The sequence below is a fragment of the Neofelis nebulosa genome, chromosome 6 (genome assembly GCF_028018385.1).
Source record: "Neofelis nebulosa isolate mNeoNeb1 chromosome 6, mNeoNeb1.pri, whole genome shotgun sequence".
NCBI classification, from domain to species: domain Eukaryota; kingdom Metazoa; phylum Chordata; class Mammalia; order Carnivora; family Felidae; genus Neofelis; species Neofelis nebulosa.
Window position 1 is genome coordinate 70,068,275 of NC_080787.1, and position 25,510 is coordinate 70,093,784.

The 25,510-nt window shown below is 39.1% G+C and overlaps 1 protein-coding gene across 4 annotated transcripts in view; it reads right to left on the reverse strand.

Annotated features, from left to right (window-relative positions):
* Window positions 1-614: 614 nt before the first annotated feature.
* The window catches only part of SLC17A5 (solute carrier family 17 member 5), a 52,087-nt gene continuing 27,191 nt past the window's right edge, over window positions 615-25,510 (reverse strand). For 3 of the 4 annotated variants that reach the window (XM_058734484.1, XM_058734488.1, XM_058734487.1), the window contains 2 exons: window positions 8,752-8,842; window positions 3,334-4,692 (listed from right to left, as the gene is read on the reverse strand). In XM_058734484.1, coding sequence (XP_058590467.1) covers window positions 4,555-4,692; window positions 8,752-8,842 — 229 coding nt within the window. In that variant the 3' untranslated portion in view covers window positions 3,334-4,554. Of the gene's footprint in view, window positions 816-3,333; window positions 4,693-8,751; window positions 8,843-25,510 lie in introns of those variants that run through there. The other variant, XM_058734486.1, reaches the window with a different exon arrangement.

Genomic DNA, 25,510 nt, shown 5'->3' on the forward strand with positions numbered 1-25,510 from the left:
AGCTTCTAGAAGTGTTTTCTTTTCTTTTCTTTTTTTAAAATTTTTAATGTTTATTTATTTTTGAGAGAGACAGAGTGCAAGTGGGGGAGGGGCAGAGAGAGAGAGAGAGGGAGACACAGAATCCAAGGCAGGCTCCAGGCTCTGAGCTGTCAGCACAGAGCCCGATGCGGGCTCAAATCCACAGTCCATGAGTTCATGACCTGAGCCGAAGCCGGATGCCCAACCAACTGAACCACCCAGGCGCCCCTAGAAAGTGTTTTCTCTATTACTCTCTTAGAGCACAAACTTTTTATATTTGTCTTTTCTGCTTATGGTTACTCTAAAAGGCAGAGGCATCTGAAAAGGCTTTGTGATCCATCTTAATTTACATTTCTAGGAGAGAGATAATTTATTCTTTAACTGAAATTAGACATTGACCCCAGGTCTATGCCTCTGAGGCAGTAACTGGTGCTTTTCCAGAGATGAACGAGGCCACTTCCTATGGTGCTCTTCCTGCCTTCAAATTTAAATACTCTTACCGATATTTTCCTGTCGAGGGCGTTTTATTTAGGACAGTGGTAAACTGCCCTTAGAGAAGAGATTATTTACCTTGCAATAGGGTCTAAATTCAAACATGTCTATTTCCGATTTCTTGAAAATGAAACAGGCTGAAGCTAGGACATTACAATGGTTAATACAAACTGCTGACTTCAGAGTTTGTCTCCATTTCTTTCATAACTCTGCTTCTCAAGGTTAGCCGGCACACTCATTTCCACTGGATTTGATTGTTGGGTGGATAATGATGTTTTTACATGGAAGGTTTCAAAGGCTGGAATCTATGAAGGAAAATGTTTGATAAATCACAATGGGAGCTCAATGAGTGAAGGGATTTGCTTTTCCTCGCTGTTGTATCCCTGGTGCCAAGAACAAAGCCTTGCTTGTAATGAATGCTCAATAAATATTTGTTGCATAACTGGCAGAAATATTTTGCTTATCTAGAACTAAACTATTCTCAAATACATACTTTCAAAGCCATTTACCAATGACTGCCGCTTACACCTTATTTTGAGGTTAGCATTATCGTTTCTTCTTTAAAAGGTGTTGGTGTTGGCACGTTTATTTCACTTTGTTTTTTGAGAAAAAGAACATATTGAAAAGAACAACATAGGAGATGAAAATTTCGATGTATAGCCCATTTAGCCAAAGGGTGATTTACTAAACATTTATTAAGCAACTAAAATATTAAGACAAAGCATGTATTGTTACAAGGGAGACCATGCTGAGATGAATCAAATCAAGATGCTTGCGATGACTCTAATAGGGAGATTGGCCACGAACAGTATTCATCTGTATTATAAAGAAAAGGCCATTCAGAAGAAAGGGGACCAAGGAGTGACTTCAGGAAGGCCTGCAGGGAGAGAAAGGACTGTGTCAAATGCATATCGGTATACCCTTATTGCCTAGGAAAGAGTAGATATCCCTGTTTGCTGAATGAATGAATGAATGAATGACCTCCTCCTCAAAACTGAGGCTGAGTCCTTGAGTTTAAAATATAGAAAAAACTCAAAATAAATAATATGATGTTTCAGTGGATCAGAGGAAGAGACCACATCTAGGTCAGGGAGAATGTAGGAAGTCAAGTGTCATGAAGGAGGTGGAGACGAAGAGTGACTTTCCAGGTCCAAGGAGTGAAATTGGTAAAGGTATGGAGGGGAGGAAAAATGGAGAGCAGATGGGGGAAGGGTTAAGTAGTTGTAGCTGGATGTAGCTGGTGGATGTGTGCTGGGAGATGGAGCAGGTGGGCCTAGGAGTTAGGAGGGTAGGCTGCTGGGTGGTTTACTGGGCAGCTAGTAAGGGGAGCTAGGGGCTTCAGCTTGGGGGAGCATCCTGATCAGGCAGATGAGATGTGTTGGGACCAATGACCCAGCATGGGTGGAAGTTGGGCAGAAGATCAGATTCAAGGCCACTTAAACTTTTTTATTCCAGGTGGAAACAAAAGTCACAGAGATCTTTAGAAGATCTCCCATTTAGAAGATGGGAGAGGGATTTAAACAAATTCCAGAGACTTGAAAAACTGGAATGGAAAAGACATGTGGTTAATTACACACTGGTATGGGGGTAGGGTGGGAGAGGACAGAGGAAGAAGAATGCTCCTAACAAGAATAAGGAAGTGGTGGATTTTGTTGGAGACGGGGGTAAGGGAGAGAGGTTGGATTTACAAAAGTCCTAAGTGTAGAGAAGAGAGACAGTGGGGATGTCTGGTGAGCAGTTAAAAACCTGGTGGTGATTACACAGTAGTTTGAGCAATGGGTGTTTTGTTTCTTGTTTCTTTAAAGTGATGTTTTTATTTGAACAGTTATACTGCCACATTTGGTAAAGGGAAAACTAATTCTCTGTCCTACCCCTGGTTGCCTACTTTTCTCGCTTCAGAGGTAAACTGTTTCCAGTTTCTTGAGTATCATTGTAAAGATATTCTGTATGTATCTGTTTTTTTTTTTTTGTTTCCGGAGAATTTTATGGGTTTTTTTTTTAATGTTTATTTATTTTTTGAGGGAGAGAGGAAGAGAGAGAGTGTGTGAGCAGGGGAGGGGCAGAGAGAGAGAGGGGTACAGAGGATCCAGAGAGGGCTCTGCACTGACAGCAGGGAGCCTGATGTGGGGCTCAAAGTCATTAACCGTGAGATCATGACCTGAGTTGAAGTCGGACGTTCAACCGACTGAGTCACCCAGGCACCCCCTGTATTTTTGTTTTTAAAGGCTAGAGAAAACTTGAGTGTTCTTGAGACAGAAGGAAAAGAACAAGAAGAGAGGTAGAGATTGAAGAAGCAGGAATTACAGAGGAATTACTGAAGCAAGGTCTTAGAGGAGGTAGGAGAGGATACAGTCTGTGGTATAGGCATACCCTTTGGGGAGAAGAGCGGGTCCTTTGCAGAACTAGGAAGGGCAGGTTGAGGGCAACAAAGATTTCTTTTTTTTTTTTTTAATTTTTTTAAACATTTATTTATTTTTGAGACAGAGAGAGACAGAGCATGAACGGGGGAGGGGCAGAGACAGAGGGAGACACAGAATCGGAAGCAGGCTCCAGGCTCCGAGCCATCAGCCCAGAGCCTGACGCGGGGCTCGAACTCACGGACCGTGAGATCATGACCTGAGCCGAAGTCGGACGCTCAACCGACTGAGCCACCCAGGCGCCCCCGGCAACAAAGATTTCTAATGCTGGATCACTTAGAGGGCCTTGGCTTGGTGATGGCACAGAGGCACCTAGAGGTAGACTGGTGGTTTGAGGAAGATGGTAGAGATGTGAAATAGCCACTCTAGACACTAGAAGCTACCATAGAACTGTCAGATCCAAAAATCCATCCAAAAATGTTTAATTTTGATGATTTATAAAAGAAACATCACCATAGCAACTTAAAGCTATTTACAAATTTAAAAATAAATGTATCCACATCATATTACATCAAACGGTTTCAGTTAAAATGTTACAGGTAGTGTCGAACAAACATAAAAAAACATAAATCAAGTTCTAAATCACATAAATGCCCTCGAAGCATGCTCAAAAACCACTGGAAGATGGTCAGGTAAAAACTGGAAAATGTGATTCAGGAGCTGGAAGTAAGGATGATTACACCACCGGTTGTAGGCCAGAAGCTTACATGTAGTCAAATGGAAAAAAATGTGAGAATTAAAAAAAAAATTTAAGAAATTATTCTTGTGGAAGCCCATAGAACACAGGACTTGGAAATTTCTATTTTAATCCATGAGAAGGTAGTTCCAATCAAGGGTGATATTGTTTGTGGTTAAGTGGGCATCACACCGTCTTTTTGCAGGTTACATGCCGAGCCGTATTCCAGTGGGCTGGGGAGGGGGAAGTGTGAGGACGCGTCAGACCACGGCGGCGGGTCTTGCTGCCTGAGTCTACTCAGCTTTATCTACACGTTAAGAGCCCCCTGGGGGAAGAACGCCATCTGAAGGGTTGGCGCTGACCCTGGTCTTGGGCGCTGCCTCTGATAAATGCTGGGCACTGTCCCTGAAGCCAGGGAGGGAATGCTCGGCGGCTGCCTGGGCATGCTTCCCTCAGCCTGGCTGCCAGGCCAAATTATACAGCGGTTGGCAGCTCCGTGGAGATGCTGCAGTCTGAGACCTAAGTGTCCGGGATTGCTGCCGACAAATCATTCTTATGAGGAAAGTGGTCAGAAACAGGTGTTTGCCACGACCTGAGAATTATTACCTAGTTTAATTAAGCAAAGGTATAGAGGGGTCCACTTCAGCTCATTCCTTTATGTATGGCCCTTAAGAATAAGCACAACTCCCCTCCTTTATATCACCTGATTTACAGCCAGATGCGTGACCCTCAAGTGTAAGTTCCAGGATACGTGTTATTAATAATTAAAAATAGTTAATTTTACTGATCTGGAAACTTGTGACATTTCATGATTACAAGCCTTAAAAATTTAATACAAGTACAATTTTTTCTTAGACATACAATGCATACACATTAAAATATCAAAGGCACTTTTAGGTTACATGATCAACAAAAATACATTAATAGAGACAGGATAATTTATTGGTTGCTTCAGTTTCTGTGTCCATGTTGATCATTGAGAGCCCAGTTTTGCACTTCACCTTTGCCGAATAGCGTGAAGAAAATGGCACCAAACACATTAATAGCAGCGGCGATATAGAAAACGGTTTGCCATTCGCTAATCGTGTTCTATAGAAAGGAAAACATGCAGATGAAAAAGAACTTTGCTTACAGTCCACTTTATAGAAAAGGTGGTGTCACAAGACTGTTACAACACTAGTGCTAATCATAAGAGCCCCATGCTGGAAACACCCCAAATGTCCACAGTAAAAATGTGGTCTATTTGTTCAACAGAATACTATACATGATGAAAATGAATGAGCTACAACGTTGATGCACCTCACCAACAAAATGTTAAGCGGAAGAAGCCAGACATAAAAGAGCACGTATTGAGGGACTGTTTTATATAATATTCCATTATATAAAAGCTCAAAATCACACACACAAAACTATAATCTATAGTGTTAAAAGTCAGAGTAGAGGCTCCTCTTGGTAGGGAGATGGGGGAATGGCAGCGAAGAGTCCCTGGAGGCTTTGCACGAGAGGTAACGTTCTGTTTCTTGACTGGGTGCTGGTTACACCAGTTATTAACTTTGTGAAAATTCATCCAACTGTATGCTTAGGATTTGTGTATTTTTTAAATACTGTAATGCTTCAATAAAAAGCTTACTCAAAATAAAACGTGTGGCATGTCTTTCCACATGCATTGCTAGGAAAGTACTCATCTCCCAAGTTCTCAGGTGGAGGTATAAAGGGCAGATCAAGTAAGGATGAGTTAAGATGAACTTTGAAGTTCAAGTTTGAGGCCTGGCACACAGAATTCTTGAATGGCACACAAAACAGGACACGTGTGGGATTTGCCAGTTAAGAGATCAACAAAACACAATTGTTCAGTGTATAATCCAGTGGTATAAAAACATTAGGCAGTTAGCTAATTTCTGGGTCATGTGACTAACTTACAACCACTTTTTGGATTTTGCAATGTCAGTCTAACCAGAATGCTACATTTGCAGCATTTAAAAAAGAAAAAACAAGTAGTGGAACTGGTAACGGGAAAGAAAAAAGAAAGGCACTAGGAGGCTAGTATGAGGTCATTCATTTAGGAAAAAAGGAAAGTCATGGAGAAAGAAAGCACTCTGCTGTTAAGTTATACTTATCTGAGATGCATGTATTTGGGGAAAAAAAATCTTAGAAATTCATTGTAAAATTTAGTAACTATTTAGTATGTGAACAATGTGGTTTTTATTTGTACTTGACTCATTCCACAAAGTTTTTGAGGCAGTGCAGTAATTTTTAATTGTGAGCAAACAATTGTAAAGGCAAATATGTGTTTTTCCTCTTAAAAAATATTCTTTTAATAACATTAAACAAATGCTATGATAGCATATCCAAAATTCAGTTCAGTTCCCACTTTACATTCAAGACTTTAACTGAAGAATCCAGATTTCCCTAGCAGAAATGCTACAATTATCCATAATAAGTAAAATTAATACATGGTAGTATGTTGACTTAAGTTTGTGTGTGCCACAATGCTCCATGAAGATAAGGTTAAACGTTTCTGATGTGTCCATATATATTATATATTTTTTAGTATATGTGCTGCCGAAGCGAGCACTATTATATATTTTTTGATGTGTCTATAACGAGACACAGAATTTTAGGGGGAAAAAAAAACTTTCCCAACATCCCTATTTAAAAAATTTTTTTTCAACATTTATTTATTTTTTGAGAGAGGGAGGGAGGGTGGGAGAGGGAGAAAGAGAGAGAGAAAGAGAGAGAGAGAGAGAGAGAGAGAGAGAGAGAGGAGTATAAGCAGGGGAGGGTCAGGGAGAGAGGGAGACACAATCTGAAGCAGGCACAGGCTCTGTCTGAGCTGTCAGCACACAGCCCAACACGGGGCTTGAACCACTTATTGTGAGATCATGATCTGACTAAAGTCAGACACTTAACTGACTGAGCCACCCAGGTGCCCCTCAACATCCCTTCCTATTAAATGAGAGAAAACAGTAATGAGGAGGCACCGATTCATTCAAGTAGGGAATTAGAAATGGTGGGAGCAGACAAGAAATAGGAACACTGTGGTGAACACATATAAGTCTGAAATCAGTATATTTGGCAATAAAAAAGTTTGTAAGCGTATCCTGAAATTCTAAGGATTAGATGGTGTTGATTTGATTACAGAGACAAAGAATTAAGTCTCTTTTACACATTTAGAGTCAGCGTCTTGAAGAATATATTTCATCAGGTGTTACATTGTTTTAAACAGTAGAAAACTGGAGTTGGAGGTCACTGATTTTTATTTCTTGCATATGTGGGCAACTTTTACAGGGCCGAGTCTCTGCTTACTGATGTGGCGCCATGCTGCCTCCCTGCTCGAGGTCAGACCAGCCTTGGGCCCCTGGAGGGCTCAGTGCCCTTCCTGCACCCCATCCACTCCTCTAGGGCTCCTTCTCCACAGACTGCGTGTTCTCTCCCCTGTACCCACAGCACTCTGCACACATTTTTTTTCTGCAGCATTTGCCATACTGTACTTTATTTGATTACATACAATCTCTAAATGATGAGTTTCTCAAGCATAGAAGCTTGTCATTTTGCCTTTGGATCCTCAGTATCTGGGATATTAATAAGCACTCAAAAATGCCTACTTAGGGGCACCTGGGTGGCTCAGTCGGTTGAGTGTTCGACTTTAGCTCAGGTCATGATCTCACAGTAAGTCGTTCAAGCCCCGTGTCGGGCTCTGTGCTGACAGCTCAGAGCCTGGAGCCTGCTTCGGATTCTGTGTCTCCCCTCTCTCTGCCCCTCCCCCACTCATACTCCGTCTATGTCTCTCTCTCAAAAATAAACATTAAAAAAATTTTAGTAAAAAAAATCTTAACAGGGGTGCCTGGGTGGCTCAGTTGGTTGAGTGTGACTTCGGCTCAGGTCATGGTCTCATGGCTCGTGAGTTTGAGCCCCATTATCGGGCTCTCTGCTGACAGCTCAGAGCTGGGAGCCCGCTTTGGATTCTGTGTCTCCCCCTCTCTCTGCCCTTCTTCTTTTGCACTCTTTCTCCTTCTCAAAAAATGAATAAACATTAAAAAAAAAAAAAAAAGAAATGCCTGTTCAATCCATGTTTGACTATTTCAGGGCTCACTAACTCATAAGGTAGCCCATTCCATATAGTAGACAGCGTTAAGCAGGAAATTTTCCTGTTGTGTCCTCATTACTTCTCTCCATCTGTCTTTGTGGAACTGCTGAGAAGAAGTCACCATCTTTTGTGTGGTAGTCCTTCAATATGTGAAGCTACTTATCATGTCTTCACAACTCTTCTGCTTCTGTCAGTATTTGTCATTTCACCTGATATTTATTCATTTGCACATGACCTCCTGACATCTCTCTCACCTTTGTGGACCCACTTCTTGAATAATTTTACATAAACAAACAATTTTTATTTGTTCAAACCAAAGACACAAGATACTGTATAAAATCATGACTTCGAAGTACATGTGTGGTGTCAGCTACATTTTCATTGAATTTAGTTCTGTTGTTCTAAAATCCAAAGAGTGTTCTTTGAAAATAGACTTCCCTATCCATTAGGGCATTTAGCTTTTTGTTGATATAAGGAATTTCATAAGAATAAACACTCAAGGGTGCCTGAGTGGCTCAGTCATTTGGGCTCCAACTTCGGCTCAGGTCATGGTCTCATGGTTCTTGGGTTTGAGCCCTGCATCGGGCATTGTGCTGACAGCTCAGAGCCTGGAGACTGCTTTGGATTCTGTGTCTCCCTTTCTGCCTGCCCCCCCGCCCCATGCTCTGTCTCTCTCTCTCAAAAATAAATAAACATTAAAAAAAAAAAAAGTAAAAAAAGAAAGAATATTCAGAATTTTACTCTTTAAAAAAATTTTTTTTTTCAACGTTTTTTATTTATTTTTGGGACAGAGAGAGACAGAGCATGAACGGGGGAGGGGCAGAGAGAGAGGGAGACACAGAATCGGAAACAGGCTCCAGGCTCCGAGCCATCAGCCCAGAGCCTGACGCGGGGCTCGAACTCACGGACCGCGAGATCGTGACCTGGCTGAAGTCAGACGCTTAACCAACTGCGCCACCCAGGCGCCCCATTCTACTCTTAATTAAAATACACTCAACTTTGACACAGATGTGAAGGTTCTACGTAGACCTTTGTAGTTTATAAGCAAATTATCTACTTACATCAGGGGTCAGACTTTTAGCAATGACAGGTCCAACCATTCCTGGAATAGTGGCAAATGTATTTGTGATGCCCAGGAGGATACCAGCATACCTGCAGAAACATTTTCATAGAGGTTTATTATTGTGTTATGCATTTAAGTAGTTTCTTTCAATAGATAGCTGTACTATTTCCAGAATACGCTGTATTCTTGTGAAATTTTATGTCTAAATGAAATGTCTTACTAAGTTGGACTGAATATACTTTGAATATATTTAGCTGGCGAAACATTTGCATTTCAATAGTTAATTAGCATTCTAACATTATATAGGGGAATGCAAGCCACTAAAATGATCCTTTTTATAGTGATTTAGAAAAGTGTTGAGATTGATTTTTATACATGACTATATTAGATAGGAAGCTTGATACATCTTAAGGTTTTTTAGTAAAAAAAAAATTATTTCTTGGTTACAAAATCTATTTCAGTGTTGAAAATTTGAAACAAATTAAGAAGAAAATAAAATTACCTATAGTCCTTTCATATAGAGATAATCAACATTAACACTTTGGTAAATATCCTAATTATTTTTGTTCATAACATATACTTCTATAGCTTACTTGTTCTGCTTATAATGTATCTGCTTATAGCTAAGTCCTTACACACTATCCCAGAAGTAGACAAGTTTGGTATACATTGTGTGTGTGTGTGTGTGTGTGTGTGTGTGTGTATGTGTGTAACAAAAAAAATGCATTTCTTAAAAAGTTTATTTATCTTGAGGGAGAGAGAGAGAGAGAGAGAGAGAGAGAAGGGGGCAGGAGTCAGAGAGAGAGAGAGAGAGAGAGAGAGAGAGAGAGAGAGAGAGAATCTCAAGCAGGTTCCATGCTATCAGTTCAGGAGACCTATACAGGGCTCAATCTCACAAACTGCGAGATCATGACCTGAGCCAAATCAAGAGTCAGTTGCTCAACTGACTGAGCCACCCAGGTGCTGCAAAAATGCTTTTTTAATAAACACAGAAAAAGTTGATTTATTTTAAGGGTAAAGCTTAGAGGAGTCAGATATTCTCACCTATGTTTAGGTGCAAATCTTTAAAGAAAGAATTCCTGCTTGTATTTGGGAAACACTAGTGATCTGCTGACTTCTCCAATACATAAAGAACGTATGTAGACTGAGGAAGGCTAAATGAAATGCTTATCATTTTCTAAAAAGAAGTCATATTGGGGCACCTGGGTGGCTCAGTTGGTTAAGCATCTGGCTCTTGACTTCAGCTCAGGTCATGATCGCATGGTTTGTGAGTTCGAGCCCCATGACGGGCTCTGTGCTGACAGTGCTGAGCCTGCTTGGATTCTCTCTCTCTCCCTTCCTCTTGGCTCTCCCCTGCCCGCCCCCCCACCCCCAAAATAAATAAACACGGAAAAAAAAGTTATATTGGACTGATAATCAGGAGACTTAAAGATCTGTGACCCCCAGTTCTACCATTGACCATCTATGTAACCTTGGGCCAGTTAGTGATAGATTATTTCCCTTATCATTCATGGGCTCATCGATGTATACATGTAACATATTTGGTGGTACCACATGAGATCCCCCACAACCCACCAAATATACTAAAATATTAGTTTTGAGTATAACATACACATGGAAATATGTAAAAATTGTAAGTGTAGAGCTTGATGAATTTTTATAAAGTGAACACAACCATGTTGCTAGCACTCGGTCAAGAAACGGAACTTACTGGAATAAACATTTTAAAGGACATTTTACATAAGGTTGAGCTGCCTCTCGGAATGTATAAGCTTTAATTTGAATAATCATAATTTGCCAGGTCATCTCTATTCAAAAACTTAAAAGGATGGTTTAATGCTTACCCAAAAAAGACTATAATCTTTGGCCTGATTGGCAGTGGTCTGGCCCTGGTCCATCTACCCAGCCTTGCCTTATTACCTAGTAGTCTATAATACACAACTTCAGATTCAGACAGCTCTCATTCCAGCTGCTCACATCTGCTATGCTCCTCGCTGTTAATTATCTCTACTCATACTATACTCAGTATCTGAAATCCACACTCTTTCTGTCCGGTGTTTTATTCCCTTTTATTTTTTGCAGGGCCAGTACATGTATGCTCATTCATGCCAACCAGAGAAGTGGCACGTGACTCACAATTGTTTCAGGCTCTGTCCATGGATCCCTGGGGCACTGGCTGCACTGAATACTGGAGCTTTGTCTTACAGAGACTAGTGCCTCTCTTGGACATTGGCTTCAGAGGATGTTGACTCCTGATTAGGAATTTCATACGAATGGAATCACACAGCATATAGTCTTTTAAATTATATATTAGGGTTGCTAAACATCCCAACTGTTATGTGTATCAACAGTTTATTCATTTTTTATTGCTCTCTTTTTAATTGAAGAAACTGGGATTTTGTCATAGTCAGTGCTATGTTCTATATTTGTAGACTGCATTCCTGAGACATCATTTAGCATAATCTTACATTCCCAGTATTTCCTGTATACTGATAGTATCTAGACTCTAGATCACAGAGTGTGCATTAGATTCAGCTTTGATTTTTTAGCAAGAAAACTTAAAGGTGGTGATGGAGTTAAAAATTGGTTAACTAAGTAAATGGAATTTATTAATTTATTTTTCATAAGAATCTTCTAGGTATATACAAAGTCCAATTAGAGCTTTTAATTTTTCATGAAATAATCAGTGTTATTATAAAATAAAATTCTGGTTCAAATTAAAGAAGCTTGAAATTTATTAGTTCATATAGTCTTATTGTGGGATACTAAGATTTGTTAGTATTTAGGATCCTCAGTATCTTGGTTGCAGATGACGAATCTGAAATTCCTCTCTCCATTTTGGATATGGACAAGTGCCTACTGTGGGTTGAACTGTGTCCTCCCAAAATTCATACGTTGAGGGCCTAACCCCCCATTGTGACTGCTCTTGGAGATACGGTTTTTAGGAGGTTATCAAAGTTAAGTAAGTGTAGGGTCTTAACCCAATAGGATTAGTGGCCTTATAAGAAGAGGAAGAAAGAGAAATCGCTCTATCTCTGTGAGTATTTACCAAGGAAAGGCTATGTGAAGACACTGAGAGAAGGTGGCTGTAAGCAAGGAAAAGAGCTCTCGCCAGAACCTGACCATGCTGGTACCCTGATCTTGGACTTCTAGCTTCCAGAACTGTGAGCAAATAAACTTCTATTTTTTAAGCTACCTGTTATATGGCATTTTGAATGGCAGTTTGAGTTGACTAATACAGTGCCTAAATAAAACATCCTGCTGAACTGAATTAAATTATCTACAAATATCAAACATTTTTATGTTCAAAACTCATTCATAGTGGATACAATAACGAAAGCATAAGGCACAGGTCTTTTTAGCTTATGCCCTTTAGAGAATGTATCTTAAATTAACCAAGCTTGGCAGAACCTGTCTTTTTTTTTTTTTTTTTTTAAACCATTAACACCTTGCCAGTAGGAGGAACTGACTGTAATGCTGCCAGGCGTTTTCAGTGACAGATATTAAGTGCAGATGAATGCTGTGAAATTCTAAATGTCAGCACCAAGAAACTCATTCAGGTATTTCTATTACACTTGGCCAGGAAGGGCCATGAAAGATTGATGGCTATTTGGAAAAAAACATGTTGTACAGACTCAGTCTGGATTCTGTGGTGGTGGACTACTAGAATGCTATGGGATTAACAGTTAGAAATCTATCCGATTCCCCGATATCTGGGCAACAAAATCATTCATAGAAAATCTCTATCTCATTCTATAGAAGGAAAGGCTTAGAAAATACCATGAACACATGTGTATGTTATATACATGTTTATTCAAAAATCTCATCTCAGGTATGGCTCTAAGTATTTTATATACATCCCATTTTAATAGTAAAATCTACTCCATGAGGTAGGGATTGATATCTCCTTTCTACAGATGAAGAAAGATTGTAAAATGTTACCCAATTTGTCTGATTCCAAATCAGTACTTAATATTACAAGGTTAAAATCTATAACATTGCTTTCTTAACAACATAGTCGTCACTGAATTCAATCTGTAGGGAATGCCAGTTTTCTCATGCTTAATTTTTTACCATAAGCTCCAGTGCTGAATGCTTAAAAGTCTGTGGTCCTCAACTGTTCCTGTTCTAACTATCAGAGCACTTCCCTGTGCATGGGCAGACACTCAGCTGTTACCAAAGAAAAAGGAGCTAAGCAACATCATGATCATAAAATATATAATCCCCCAGTTAACCAAGAGGTGGAGAACCAGAAACAGCTAGTATCCTTTGAATCAAGAAATTCTAGTTGGAAAGCTCATCTGAAGGGTTGAATCAAAATATAAGGGGGGGGAGGGATAATTTTGACTTTGATGAGATTACATTTGTACAGCTATATACTTTTAAAAGTTACCTATGTTGTTCATATACATACATATGTTGATCACAACCACAAATCTGGTGCTTACATGTACTTACCACTCTTCTAACAACTATTTGTTGGTATCACTTATGTTACTAAACTGTTTAGTTTCATACCATATCTAGATAAATGTCTTTTTTGACTTATGACTCACAAAATGCCAGGGCTCGAACAGATGTGAAGTTTAGCCATTCATCTGATGCTTGAAGCCCAGTTCTGGGATCCTGCCTGCACAACATCCAGTATATGCTTCAGGACATGATTTTATCACCCACCACGCCAGCAGAAGCTTACACAGATGCAAACAAGGGCCATGTTACTTTCATGTTTGTGTCTTCAACATTTGGTACAGGGCCTGGCACAGTGTTGGTTAAATGACTAGATCCATTAGTCAGCATGCTATGACACTGAAATGTAGTAATTACACATCTACCTAATTGTACAACCAATTCATCTTTTCCATCCTATCCAAAAGGATTATCATGGGAGATCTAGTTGAAATCCTGATATACTAAATATACTGTATTCTCTTTATGTCTGAGGCTAGAAATGTTGAGAAATCAGACCACTTTGCTATTTTGACTGTTAGTGATCTACTGTTATCTCGTTAGTAATCAATATTTTCTTTTCTAAGAGCTTACCAATCATCCCTTTAATATTTTACTTGGATTGATTTGTGACTCTGGTCATGGCACCTGACTCAAAGTTTGCCAGAAAATAATAGTTTATTGCATTATGTCCAGGTACACTTATTACATTATGAGCTACGTGTATATACGAGTGTATGTGTGTTCTATTTTTTTCACAACAATCTTACAAGGTAGGTACCATGTATATTTAGTTTTGTTCCTTCCCAGAAGCTCCTGCCAGATTCCAGAGTTTCTGATGGATGGAGGGCACCTGATGAATCCTGAACTACATTTCAGCTCCATGAAATGGAGTGGGTAGCTTACTGCCTTCTTTCTGGCTAGCTGGCTGGTGAGCCAATTTTATGTTCCTTACAATTTTTACTTCTTATATTTATTTACTTAATTTTATAATAAACTCACATAAACTGAGGCAACCAGAATATGTCTGTTCTTGGCTATGAGTTCTTTTCCCTGAGTTCTCAAAATAACTATTAGGCAGTGACCAATTTTTAAGATTTTTGAGAGACAATGATGTAGCAGAAAGATCCCTGGACTATGTTGTTGAGACCTAAATTCAAGTCTGCCATTTACTAGCTGTGACTTTGGAAGCCACATAAGTCCTCTGTACCTGAGTTTCTTCATCTTCAAAATGAATTCTTTGTGTGTGGTGAGTGTTACCAATGGCCTTCTCCGTATCCATTCCCATGAGCTATGGGGAACATCGACTCTCACCTCTAACTTTAGAGTGGGTGCTAATTGTCCTAAAGTCAAATGGTATTCCCTTGGCCATAGGAGTGGTTCAGAGGATGAATATGTGATTTGGTTTAGTTCAGTCAAAATGAAGCCTAGGACTTAACTTCCATGGTGGAGAGAGGAAAATATCTTTTCCTTTTTTCTTTTTCTTTAAATGTTTATTTATTTTGAGGGGGGGAGGGATAGAGAGAGAGAGAGAGACAGAGAATCCTAAGATAGCGCAGATGCAGGGCTCGAACCCACAAACCATGAGATCATGACTTGAGCCAAAATCAAGAATCAGAGGCTTAACAGACTGAGCCACCCAGGGTCCCCAATCCTTTTCTTTCTTGACTGATGTAAATAAAGAAGGATGTAATTCTGGTTGTTACTGGCAATTATTTCATTGTGTGATTTTACAAGCATACCCAGCCTTATAGTTTTTTAAAACTATTATGAAAGTTAGAGTGGAAAAGAAAGGAGTTTTTGGTAATATTAGCGGACAGCTGATGTAAACGCTTTCCTGAAGCCAGATGTCTCTGGACTTTACACTAAAGCGAATCAATAGATTTTGCTGTTCAGCCAGCCTGAATTAGACATCTTTTGTGCCCAAATTCTCAATTCCCATATCCCTTTGAGTGTTCATCAGCCCTCAGCTTGTTAAAATTTCAAGCTTAGACCAATCCAACAGCATAATTTTAATACTACACTTGGGCTGCTGAACACCACTGAAAGAACATCTCTGTAAAATAGAGTAAAAATTCATCTCCAATCACAGCTGATCCTCATCAATGGCAAAAATCCCTTCAATGAGTTCTTAGTGACGATTTTCCTGGGTAGTTAGTTCGAACTTTTATGATTCTCAAGTCTTTTATTCCACCTGTCTTCTTTCTTAGTCTCAGCAATGAACCTGACTCCCATGTCAAAAAGAAATCAAAGACGAACAGTTAAGATTTTTCAATTAGTTATCTACTGCTGCACTATAAATTACTTCAAACTTAGCAACTTTGGACAACAAATATTTATCATCTCACAGGTTCTGTGGGTCAGGAATATAGAAGTGGTTTAGCTGGCTCAGAATCCTCCAATCATGTTGACTGGTGTTGCAGTTACCTGAAGATTGGACTGGGGCTAGAGGATCCACTTCTTTAAAAAAACATCTTTTTTATGTTTATTTTTGAGAGAGACAGAGAGGGTGCGAGTGGGGAAGGGTCAGGGAGAGAGGGGGAGACACAGAATCTGAGGCAGGCTCCAGGCTCTGAGCTGTCAGGCAGAGCCCGTTGCGGGGCTTGAACTCACGAACAGTGAGATCATGACCTGAGCTGACGTCGGATGCCTAACCGACTGAGACACCCAGGCGCACCCCGAGGATCCACTTCTAAGCTCACTTATGTCACTGCTGGCGGTAGTCTCAGTTCCCCCCGATGTGGGTCTTGCCACAGGGCCCCTAAGTGTCCTCCCTACATTACAGCTGAATCATCTGAGACAGAAAGCAAAGAAGTTGGAGTAATGCCTTTTTTGACCTAGTCAGATACCATTACTTTTGCCATATTCATTAGAAACAAGTCACTAAATCTAGTCCACACTCAAGGGGAGGGGAAATAGACTCTTTCTTTCAAAAGGAGAGGTGTGGAATTTTTGGACATATTTTATTTTATTTTATTTTTAATTTATTTTTAATGTTTTATTTATTTTTGAGACAGAGAGAGACAGAGCATGAATGGGGGAGGGTCAGAGAGAGAGGGAGACACAGAATCTGAAGCAGGCTCCAGGCTCTGAGCTGTCAGCACAGAGCCCGACGCGGGGCTTGAACTCACGGAGTGTGAGATCATGACCTGAGCTGAAGTCGGACGCTTAACCAACTGAGCCTCCCAGGTGCCCCTGTGGACGTATTTTAAACCACTACAATCCTCAAGTTCTCATCTCAACTCAAAACTCTTCTTTTTTTTTTTTTTTAATTTTTTTTTTCCAACGTTTTTTATTTTATTTTTGGGACAGAGAGAGACAGAGCATGAACGGGGGAGGGGCAGAGAGAGAGGGAGACACAGAATTGGAAACAGGCTCCAGGCTCTGAGCCATCAGCCCAGAGCCTGACGCGGGGCTCGAACTCACGGACCGCGAGATCGTGACCTGGCTGAAGTCAGACGCTTAACCGACTGCGCCACCCAGGCGCCCCTCAAAACTCTTCTTTAATGAAATCCTCTTTACTACCTTCTGTTTCTTCTCATTTGAAAGCTAATCCTTCCACTTGGACTCTGAATCTCATTCCTTCCTGATTTCTACCAACTAGTCATTGTTACTTCTTCCTTTTAGCTTTAATCTTTTACTGTTGATTGAACTTTTTTTCTCAGCAATATTAACAGCTTGGGTCTCTTTCATCTTAAAAAAAAAAATAACAACTCAAACAATCATCCACCAATATATGCCCATCTTTAGCTTTTCCTCCTTCTCTTCATAGTTAATTGTTTTGAAATAGTTGTTTATTGGCAGTAGTTCTCAAATTTTAAGGTCCATAAAGACAACCCAGAGGAGCAACAAAATGCAGATTCCCTATTCCTGTGATCAAGAATTCTGCTTTATTTTTAACAAGCACTCTTGATGATTTTGATACAGATGGGCTAAGGATCACACTTTCAAAATCACTGCTTTATGTTGACTGTCTTCACCTTATCTTTCCATTCATTCCTTAAGTCACTGCAGCCTAGCTTCCTTCTTCTTGTTCCCTGGAAGCATTTTCACCAAAATGTTTAATGAACATCTTCATCTGGGGAGGAACATTTTCATTCTTGTTTTACTTGCCTTCTCTGTGGCATCTGACACTGTTGATCAAGCTCTCCCTTTGGGGATCCTGATCTCTATTTATTTTCCTTCTCCTTCTCTGTTCACTTCTCCTCAATTACCCTTGCATCAGGTTCTTCTATCTCTTGATGAATTCCCAAGGTTTTCATCACTGTCTCTTGAGTAATTTTATCTGATTCCATGGCCTCATTTACTACTCATATGTCAATGACTCTTAAATCTTTATCTCTAACCCAGAGCCCATTCTTGAATTGAAAACTGGGTGGTCTTGGCTTCCTTGACACCTTATTCTTGATTTTCTTTCCCTCTCTCTCTTGCTCCTCTTTAGTTTCCTTCTTTGGTTATTTCCCCTCTTTCTCCTCTCTAAGTGTTTGCCACGATCCACTCTTGGGATCACTTGTCATTCTACCTTCTCCCTCAAGGCAACTCTTGTCTTTAAGTACTTCAAAATGTGGATTATTATTCCTTAATTTTCATTTAAAATCAGACTGCTTTCCTGAGTTCCAGATCCATATATCACACTGCCTATAACTATCATTTTCTAAATGTTTTCACAAATACTAAAATTTAACATGTCTGAAATTTTTATCTTCTCCCAAGACTGTTCTTCCTTCAAGCATCCCAATTCCAGTAAGTGGTATATCCATCTACCTAGTTGCTGATACAAAATACCTGGAAATCAACATCCTTGATATCTTCTCCTCACTCTTCAGGTCTAATCTATTGTCAAGTCCCACCTATTGTGTTTACAAATCATCCCCAATCCATCTACTTCTTTTTTATTCCTTTTTTTTTAGAGAGTACATGAGCTGGAGGCGGGGGGGGGGGGGCGGCGCTGGGGGAGAGATAGAGAATCTTAAGCAGGCTCCATGCCCAGTGTGTGGCCCGACACGGGACTCCATCTCATGACTGTGAGATCATGACCTGAGCTGAAATCAAGAGTCAGATGCTCAACTGACTGAGCTACCCAGGCGCCCCTCCATCTACTTCTTTATATCTCCTATTATATCCTATCACTTTTTATCTGGGTTGCTGCAATAGGTTCCTAATTGGTTTCTTCTACTTGTACTCTTATCCATACAAGAGTGATCTTAAAAAACAGAGCAGAGGATGTCATTTCCTATTTGTTCGGGATACAATATAAAATGCTTACTATAGGCTCCTGCTTACTCTCCAGTGGCTTTCTTCTCTGCATCTCTGCCACAAATGACCTTCTCTCAGTTGGCTGAAATATACAGTTATAGATCGAATGTTTGTGTGTCCCAAATTCATATGTTGAAGGCTTAACCCTATATTTGGAGACAGGGCTTTCAGATGATAAAGGTCAAATGAGGTCATAAGGATGGAGCCTCAATCCGATAGGTCTGGCACCCTTATCTGAAGAGTGAGAGACACTGGGGTTCTTTCTCTGTCTGTACACATGCACAGACACACTGAGGAAAGGCCATGTGAGCACACAGCAAGTAGCAGCCCATCTGCAAACCAGAAGGAGAGTTCTCACAAGAAACTAACCATGCTGGCATCCTGATCTTGGACACTGAACTGTGAGAAAATAAACGTCTGTTGTTTAAGCCACCCAGTCTATGGTATTTTGTTACGGCAGCCATTTCAGACTAAGACACACACCAATTTCTTTTTCTACTTATGTAAATTCTGTCAGGAATACTACTCCTTTTTTGCCTGGCTAACTTCTTCTTACTCATTGCTCAGATTTTAGCTTAAATATCATTTCCTCAGAGAAACCTTCCCTTACTCCTTGATCCACATTATATCTATTATATTCTCTCATCTTTTCTTCAAAAACTTTTTTATTTGTGAGCCTTATGTTTCTAAAAGTTTCACAGGTCAGGGCTGTGCCTGTTATGACTGGTACTTGGCAGGCATTTGATAAGTACTTGTCAAAAGAATTAATTATCATAAGATATTACAATTGTTTAATTTTTTTTTTAACTGTTTATTTCCTGAACTAGACTAATCTCCTTGCAAGTAGGGGCTGGGTGTTATTTTCTACTAGCATCATGTATATTGTGCTCAATGTATAGTAGGTCCTCCAGACATGTTTGTTGTGTGAGTGACCAGATTTGACTAGGTCAGGGCCTCACACTTGAGGTGCATAAGAATCATCTGAGGATCTTAACATGCAGATTCCAGTTCAGCAAGTCCAGATTCAGTGATGCCTGAGATTCTGTGTTTTTCAGGAAGTCCCACATAATACTGATGCTCCTGCTCCATGGACCAAACTTTGACTAATAAGGGATGAGTAGCTCTAAATCCATCCTGGTTCTCACTTTTTATGATTCTATGAACTACATAACTGAACAATATCATTTTGTTTAACTTACTTCAAGTGAAATCCTTTCCAGATTTCTCTTCTAATCAGTAGGATAAAGGAGCATATTTCAGTCCTTTAATTATGTGCTATTTCCTTGAGTCCTTTTTTGGATAATCAGGCTTCATTCCTATGTTGTAAATCTCAAATACAAGCCTCAGAGTCACTGTGCAGCAATTTGTTTAGGCTTCTTCCTATCTTCTCTCCCACAGAAATGGCTTCTCATGCCTTTACTCCTTCAGCTTCAAGGGGTTTTTATTTCAGTTATGTTTGTATCAGATCTTTCAAATTATCATTAAATTTAATGAACTTTTCTTGAAGTTAATTTGATTTTCAAATTATCCCTTGCATCATTATGTTTAAAATTTTTTTAATTTTAATTTTTTTTTAATGTTTATTTATTCTTGAGGTGGGGGTGGGGGCAGAGCACCAGCTGGGGAGGGGCAGAGAGAGGGAGACACAGAATCAGAAGCAGGATCCAAGATGTCAGCACAGAGCCTGATGCAGGGCTCGAACTCAAGCCATGAGATCACAACCTGAGCCAAAGTCAACATGCTTAACCAACTGAGCCACCCAGGCGCCTGTTTTTCATCATTATGTTAAGCTCCTTTACTTCTTCACTGACCAACAACTATACTCAATAAGCATTTTCTAGCTTATAAGGTTCACAAAATTCTTCCCTCTATTTTTTTTCCCTCTATTTTAATTGTTTTTTTAAAATGTTAATTTATTTTGAGAAAAGGAGAGTGTGAGCAGGGAGGGACAGAGAGAGAGGGAGAGAGAGAAGTAGAGAGAGAATCCCAAGCAGGCTCCTCACTGTCAGAGCAGAGCTCAATGTGGGGCTCAATCTCATGACTGTGAGATCATGACCTGAGCTGAAATCAAGAGTTGGATGCTTAACTGACTAAGACACCCAGGAGCCCCTTAATTGTTTTTTGACAAAAGACTCTGGTATGTTGTAAATACTTTCAACATTAGACATTTAGTCTTGTGATTAAAACCAGAGATTTATTCCTTCAGCAAATGTTTACTGAGCACACTATGTGACAGGCACTATAATAAAACTTTCATGCTTGATCAATCTTGAGATGTGAAAACATGATTACACTGCTAGATAGGATAAGAGATATATTCAGAGTTTTTTTTTTAAATCACAATAGACTTCTCACAGTGTAATATTTTTATTATTCTGATGATCAGATCCTATACTTTTAAAAATATAATATGAATATGTATATTCACATTAAAAACACAACAGGTTTTATATTTAATAGGGTTTAATGTAAACTTCTAGTTTAAAAATAAAAATCAGGTGAAACTATATAAAAGGTGTTTGAACTTCAGAATTTAAACACTGCCAAGACTATAACTAATGGTTTTAATAATTATTCACACTTATTTCTGGTTCTGAAAGTTTAAATTGATTTTAATTATATGAGATAACTCAAGAAGGTACCACTTTCTCTGTAGAACAGTGGCTATTTAGTCAATATGTAACTAATTATTGTTCCTACAAATCTCTAGTTACTAACAAAAGTATTATTGTTCAAGGCAAGTAGTTGCCATTGTTAAATAAGCAACTGCCAGATTCATATGCCAGAAAAATGATAAGCTCTGTAGGTTTATGCAGTTTAACTTGTTGGAATTCTGAATCTTGGAAGGGTCCTATCCCAGATACGTGATTAGATTAGCAAGGTATAAATTAGTGAGATAAAGTAATATGCAGTCATTTCTTATTATGTAGTTAATTCCATGAAAGAATTATGTGAAAGTAAATGCATATATAAAAAATGAATATGTAACATAATATCTATAGGGTATGGCTGAATATTAATCTATTTACATTGTTTTGGATATAGAGTAGAGAAGTTGAGAGGACAAAATATCTTAATGAGTAAACTCTCATTTAGATGTACTATTCCCTTTCATTCCTAATCTCAGCAAATACCATATTTTCAACCTTAATTTCAGTATTATTATCAATATAAATTTACATAGTACTCTGTGGAATTCACTATTGTGCAGATACTTTTTTTTTTTTTTTTTAAGATTATTTATTTTGAGAGACAGTGTGTGAGCACAGGCAGGGGAGGGGCAGAGAGAGAAGGAAAGAGAGAGAAAATCCCAAGCAGGCTCTGCACTGCCAGCATGGAGCCTGATGCAGGGCTTGAACCCATGAACCATGAGATCAGAACCTGAAACAAAACCAAGAACTGGACGGAGGCTTACCTGACTGAGCCACCCAGGCGCCCCTATGCAGATACTTTTAATTTTTATTTAGTTTTTACTTTTACTTTTTTTTTTTTTTTTTAATTTAAGCTCTATGCCCATCATGGTGCTTGAACTCACAACTCCAAGATCAAGAGTTGCATGCTCTACCGACTGAGCCAGCCAGGTGCTTCTATTTTTTATCAAAAAAAAAAAAAAAAAAAAAAAATAGCCCAACATGGGACTTGAACTTGTGACTTTGAGATCAAGAGTCATAAGCTCTAACTGAGCCAGCTGGGTGCCACTGTAGATAACTTTTTACAGCTATTTAAATACATACACATGTAGCTGATATGTGAACTCAGCTATTTAACCCATCAGTTTCTCTAATTAATAGTTATGATTATTATGAAACTAAACAAGTTTCATACTAGAATTGGTAAATAACAATATTATAATAAAAGTAATATACATTTAAAGCTGTCATCTTTTGCTAATTTGTGGGAAAAGGCGACCCTACAATTCACCCTAAAAAGATTTACAAGGCTATATAATAATATGGACAGGTCTTTATAATTCTATGAAGGACTGAAGGATCACTTTTCAATATCCCAAAGATAAGAAAGTGAAAAAAGGTTTAAAACAAAGCCTAGTAGGTGATATTCAGCATATGAAAGTTGTAAAAGAAATAATTTAATGAAAGTTCAGCCTTTTGTTTCTATTTGTAAGTAAACCTTTGACACTAGTCAATGCTCCAAGTGATTTCTAAGTAGATCTGCTTAGGGGAGGCAATGTAACTTAGTAATGAAAGTATATGATCCCTTGCCAGGGCCTTGGTGTCTAAATACTATTCTTCACTAAAAAGAACTGGTGTTCCTTGGAGAAATGGCTATTCCAAGGTATTTCAAGGCAGGGAAGATACAAAGTGAATTCGAAATATCTGGTTGTTTCATCAATAAAGAAGTGGTCAAAAGGAAGTGGGATGGGGGTGGCAAGGAGGAGGGGGAAATGTTGATAGGCTATAGGAGCCAGATTGAAGGGGAACCTGTTGGCTAAATCTGAGATAATGTGGGCATAAAAATAGATAAGGACAATAATGGATTGTAACTCATTAAATAAATTAGGAATCTCTGAGGCCACGCTGATGCTAGATAAAGAAGTGGAGCAGGAGGGAAGATCTTCTTACAATTGAATGACAAATGATAAGTGTGGAGGGAAAGAGGGTGGAAATACCACTGTTTTGAAGCCACTATAGTAAAATTTGGCTTGGCATGGATCAAGTCTAAGTTGGTGGTGGTGAGGGGGTTTGACGAGGAGCAGGGTGTTCGTATGATCTCAAAGCATCTTTCCAGAGATGCTTTATTAGTTGAAGGGGGAAAAAAGTAAGTTGTTATTAGAGAAATTACAACACCTTGACTGGGTGATCAAAATTAGTGTCACTAGGGGCCCCTGGATGTGATTCCCTGAGGTCACAGGCCAGTGAATCTGGTCAGGGATACATTACCTAAACGTAATCACAAGACATGAGACAAATCCACATCGAGTGTGGGCATTCCAGGTATTTAGGCTAGCATGAACAAAGGACCAAAGGTGGAAAAGAACACACATACGCATGCACGTGTGTGTGTGTGTGTGTGTGTGTGTGTGTGTGTGTGTGTGTGTCAGGGAATATTTTTTGAGAATAAAGAGTAGCTCAGTTCATTTGAGGCAAAGAATACAAAGAAAGTGATGTAGGTGAGGGAGGAATAAAATTATAAAGATAAATTGGGGACTATAACATGGAGGGTTTTGCATGTTGGCTGAGAATTCTATATTTAAATTTAATAGAGAATATAAAATTTGACTTTATTATATAATAGTAAAGTGTTGACATACAATAAGACCCATACCCAAATTGTTTTTTAGAAAGAGTTTTAACGTGGTACTAAATGTGGAAGGCTATTTTCATTCTTCCATTCATGCACCTGATTGACCATGACCCAGCACAGGGCCATGGTGTGGCTGGTGTAAATAAGAGATGTGGCCCCTGTGCTCTCAGAGCTTATAGTCCCAGAGCTTTTGCTTAGGTTACCACCTTTTATATCAAATGGTTTCTTGGTCCAATGCCTAAATTTTACTGGTTTTCTTCCTTGGTTCCCCACTGTTGGGTGGATATGTAACACTGAAGCTCCTACTTTCTTGGTATGGTCATGTAAATCAACCACTCAGCAAGTGTGGACTGGGTGTGTCTCTCCTTGTGCAGAAGTTGTAATATAGATATATAGCATGACTCAGTCTGAGGGAGTTTACCTCCAAATTGGGGAGATAAGAAAGAAGAGTTGCAATTAGAAACAATTACAAATCAAGGTAAGGCAGTTAATATAAATGCATCTAGCATAAAATTATAAATGAATGCACTGAGAAGAGGAGGAGAAAAAAGTAAGCATTAATGGTCTAGAAAGGCCTAATGAAGAACTGGGGTGTGAACTGGGAAGAATGCAGAGGGATGGGGAGAAAATGGCCCTGCCACAGGGGCCAAGAATGAGCCTTAGTAGAAGGCACTGCAAAGTGGCAGAAGGACTCATCAGGGAGCTGGGCACACTTATATTCTGATCGTGTGGAACCTCCTTGGACTTCTTACTTTAGGTACTTACTGAAGGGATGGGAGACTGAGGATTAACAGGAATCAGAAAATTCTGTGGTAGTCTAGGTGTGAAGAATTTAGGCTGGGGGAAGATGGTAGGGGACCATCTATCTTTTCTCCAAATGTAAATTCATATCCATTAAAAATTAACTGTACCAAATCTTCTGGGTTAAAATATTTACACAGCCTCCTCCTCTACCTTGATAACTGGCACAAAAGAATCCTAGAAGTATGTGGCCCAAAGAATATTTCCAGAGAGGGAATTGTAAAAATAATTCTGGGCTTAAAGAGTAAGAATTTTAGGTTTGTACTTTGGCTCTATCATTTATTAGCTGTGGTAGTACAAGACAAATCACTTAACTTCTCTGAATCTGAGTCTTCTTAGTCATAAAATAAGTTAAGAATATCTATCTTATAGGAATGCTTTAAAGATAAAAATGAGGTAATGTTTGTGAAAGTGATTTATAAGTTAGACAAATATATTTGCACATGGGTAAGATAATAATTAGACAAATAATTTGGTCTGGTCTTAGGCATTCATCCATCCAACTAAATGGCCACTATGTGTCAATTACCACAGTAAACTTTGAGGATAATAAGACAGTGTCTGCCTTCAGAGTTCCTATTCTAGCTGGGTAGAGAGACACAAGTTATAATGTGTAATGTTTTTATGGGAACTTGTGTACAGAGGTGATAACGGTTAAAAGCTTAAATTTAAAAACAATTTCAAGTGTTAATTATCACGTAAACTGAAGTTTTGTTTCAAAATTTAAAGTCATTCCTAGAGTAGTCAAATTTATAGAGAAAGAAAGGAGAATGGAGGTTGCCAGGGACTGTGGGGAGGTTGGGAACGGGGAGCTAGTGTTTAATGGGTACAGTTTCAGCATGGAAGAAACAGTTCTGGAGACACATGCTAGTGATGGTCGCACAACAATGTAAATGTACTTAATGTTAATGCCACAGAAGTGTACACTTAAAAATGGTTAAAGTGGTATATTTTGTGCTGTATATATTTTACCACAATTAAGGACATGA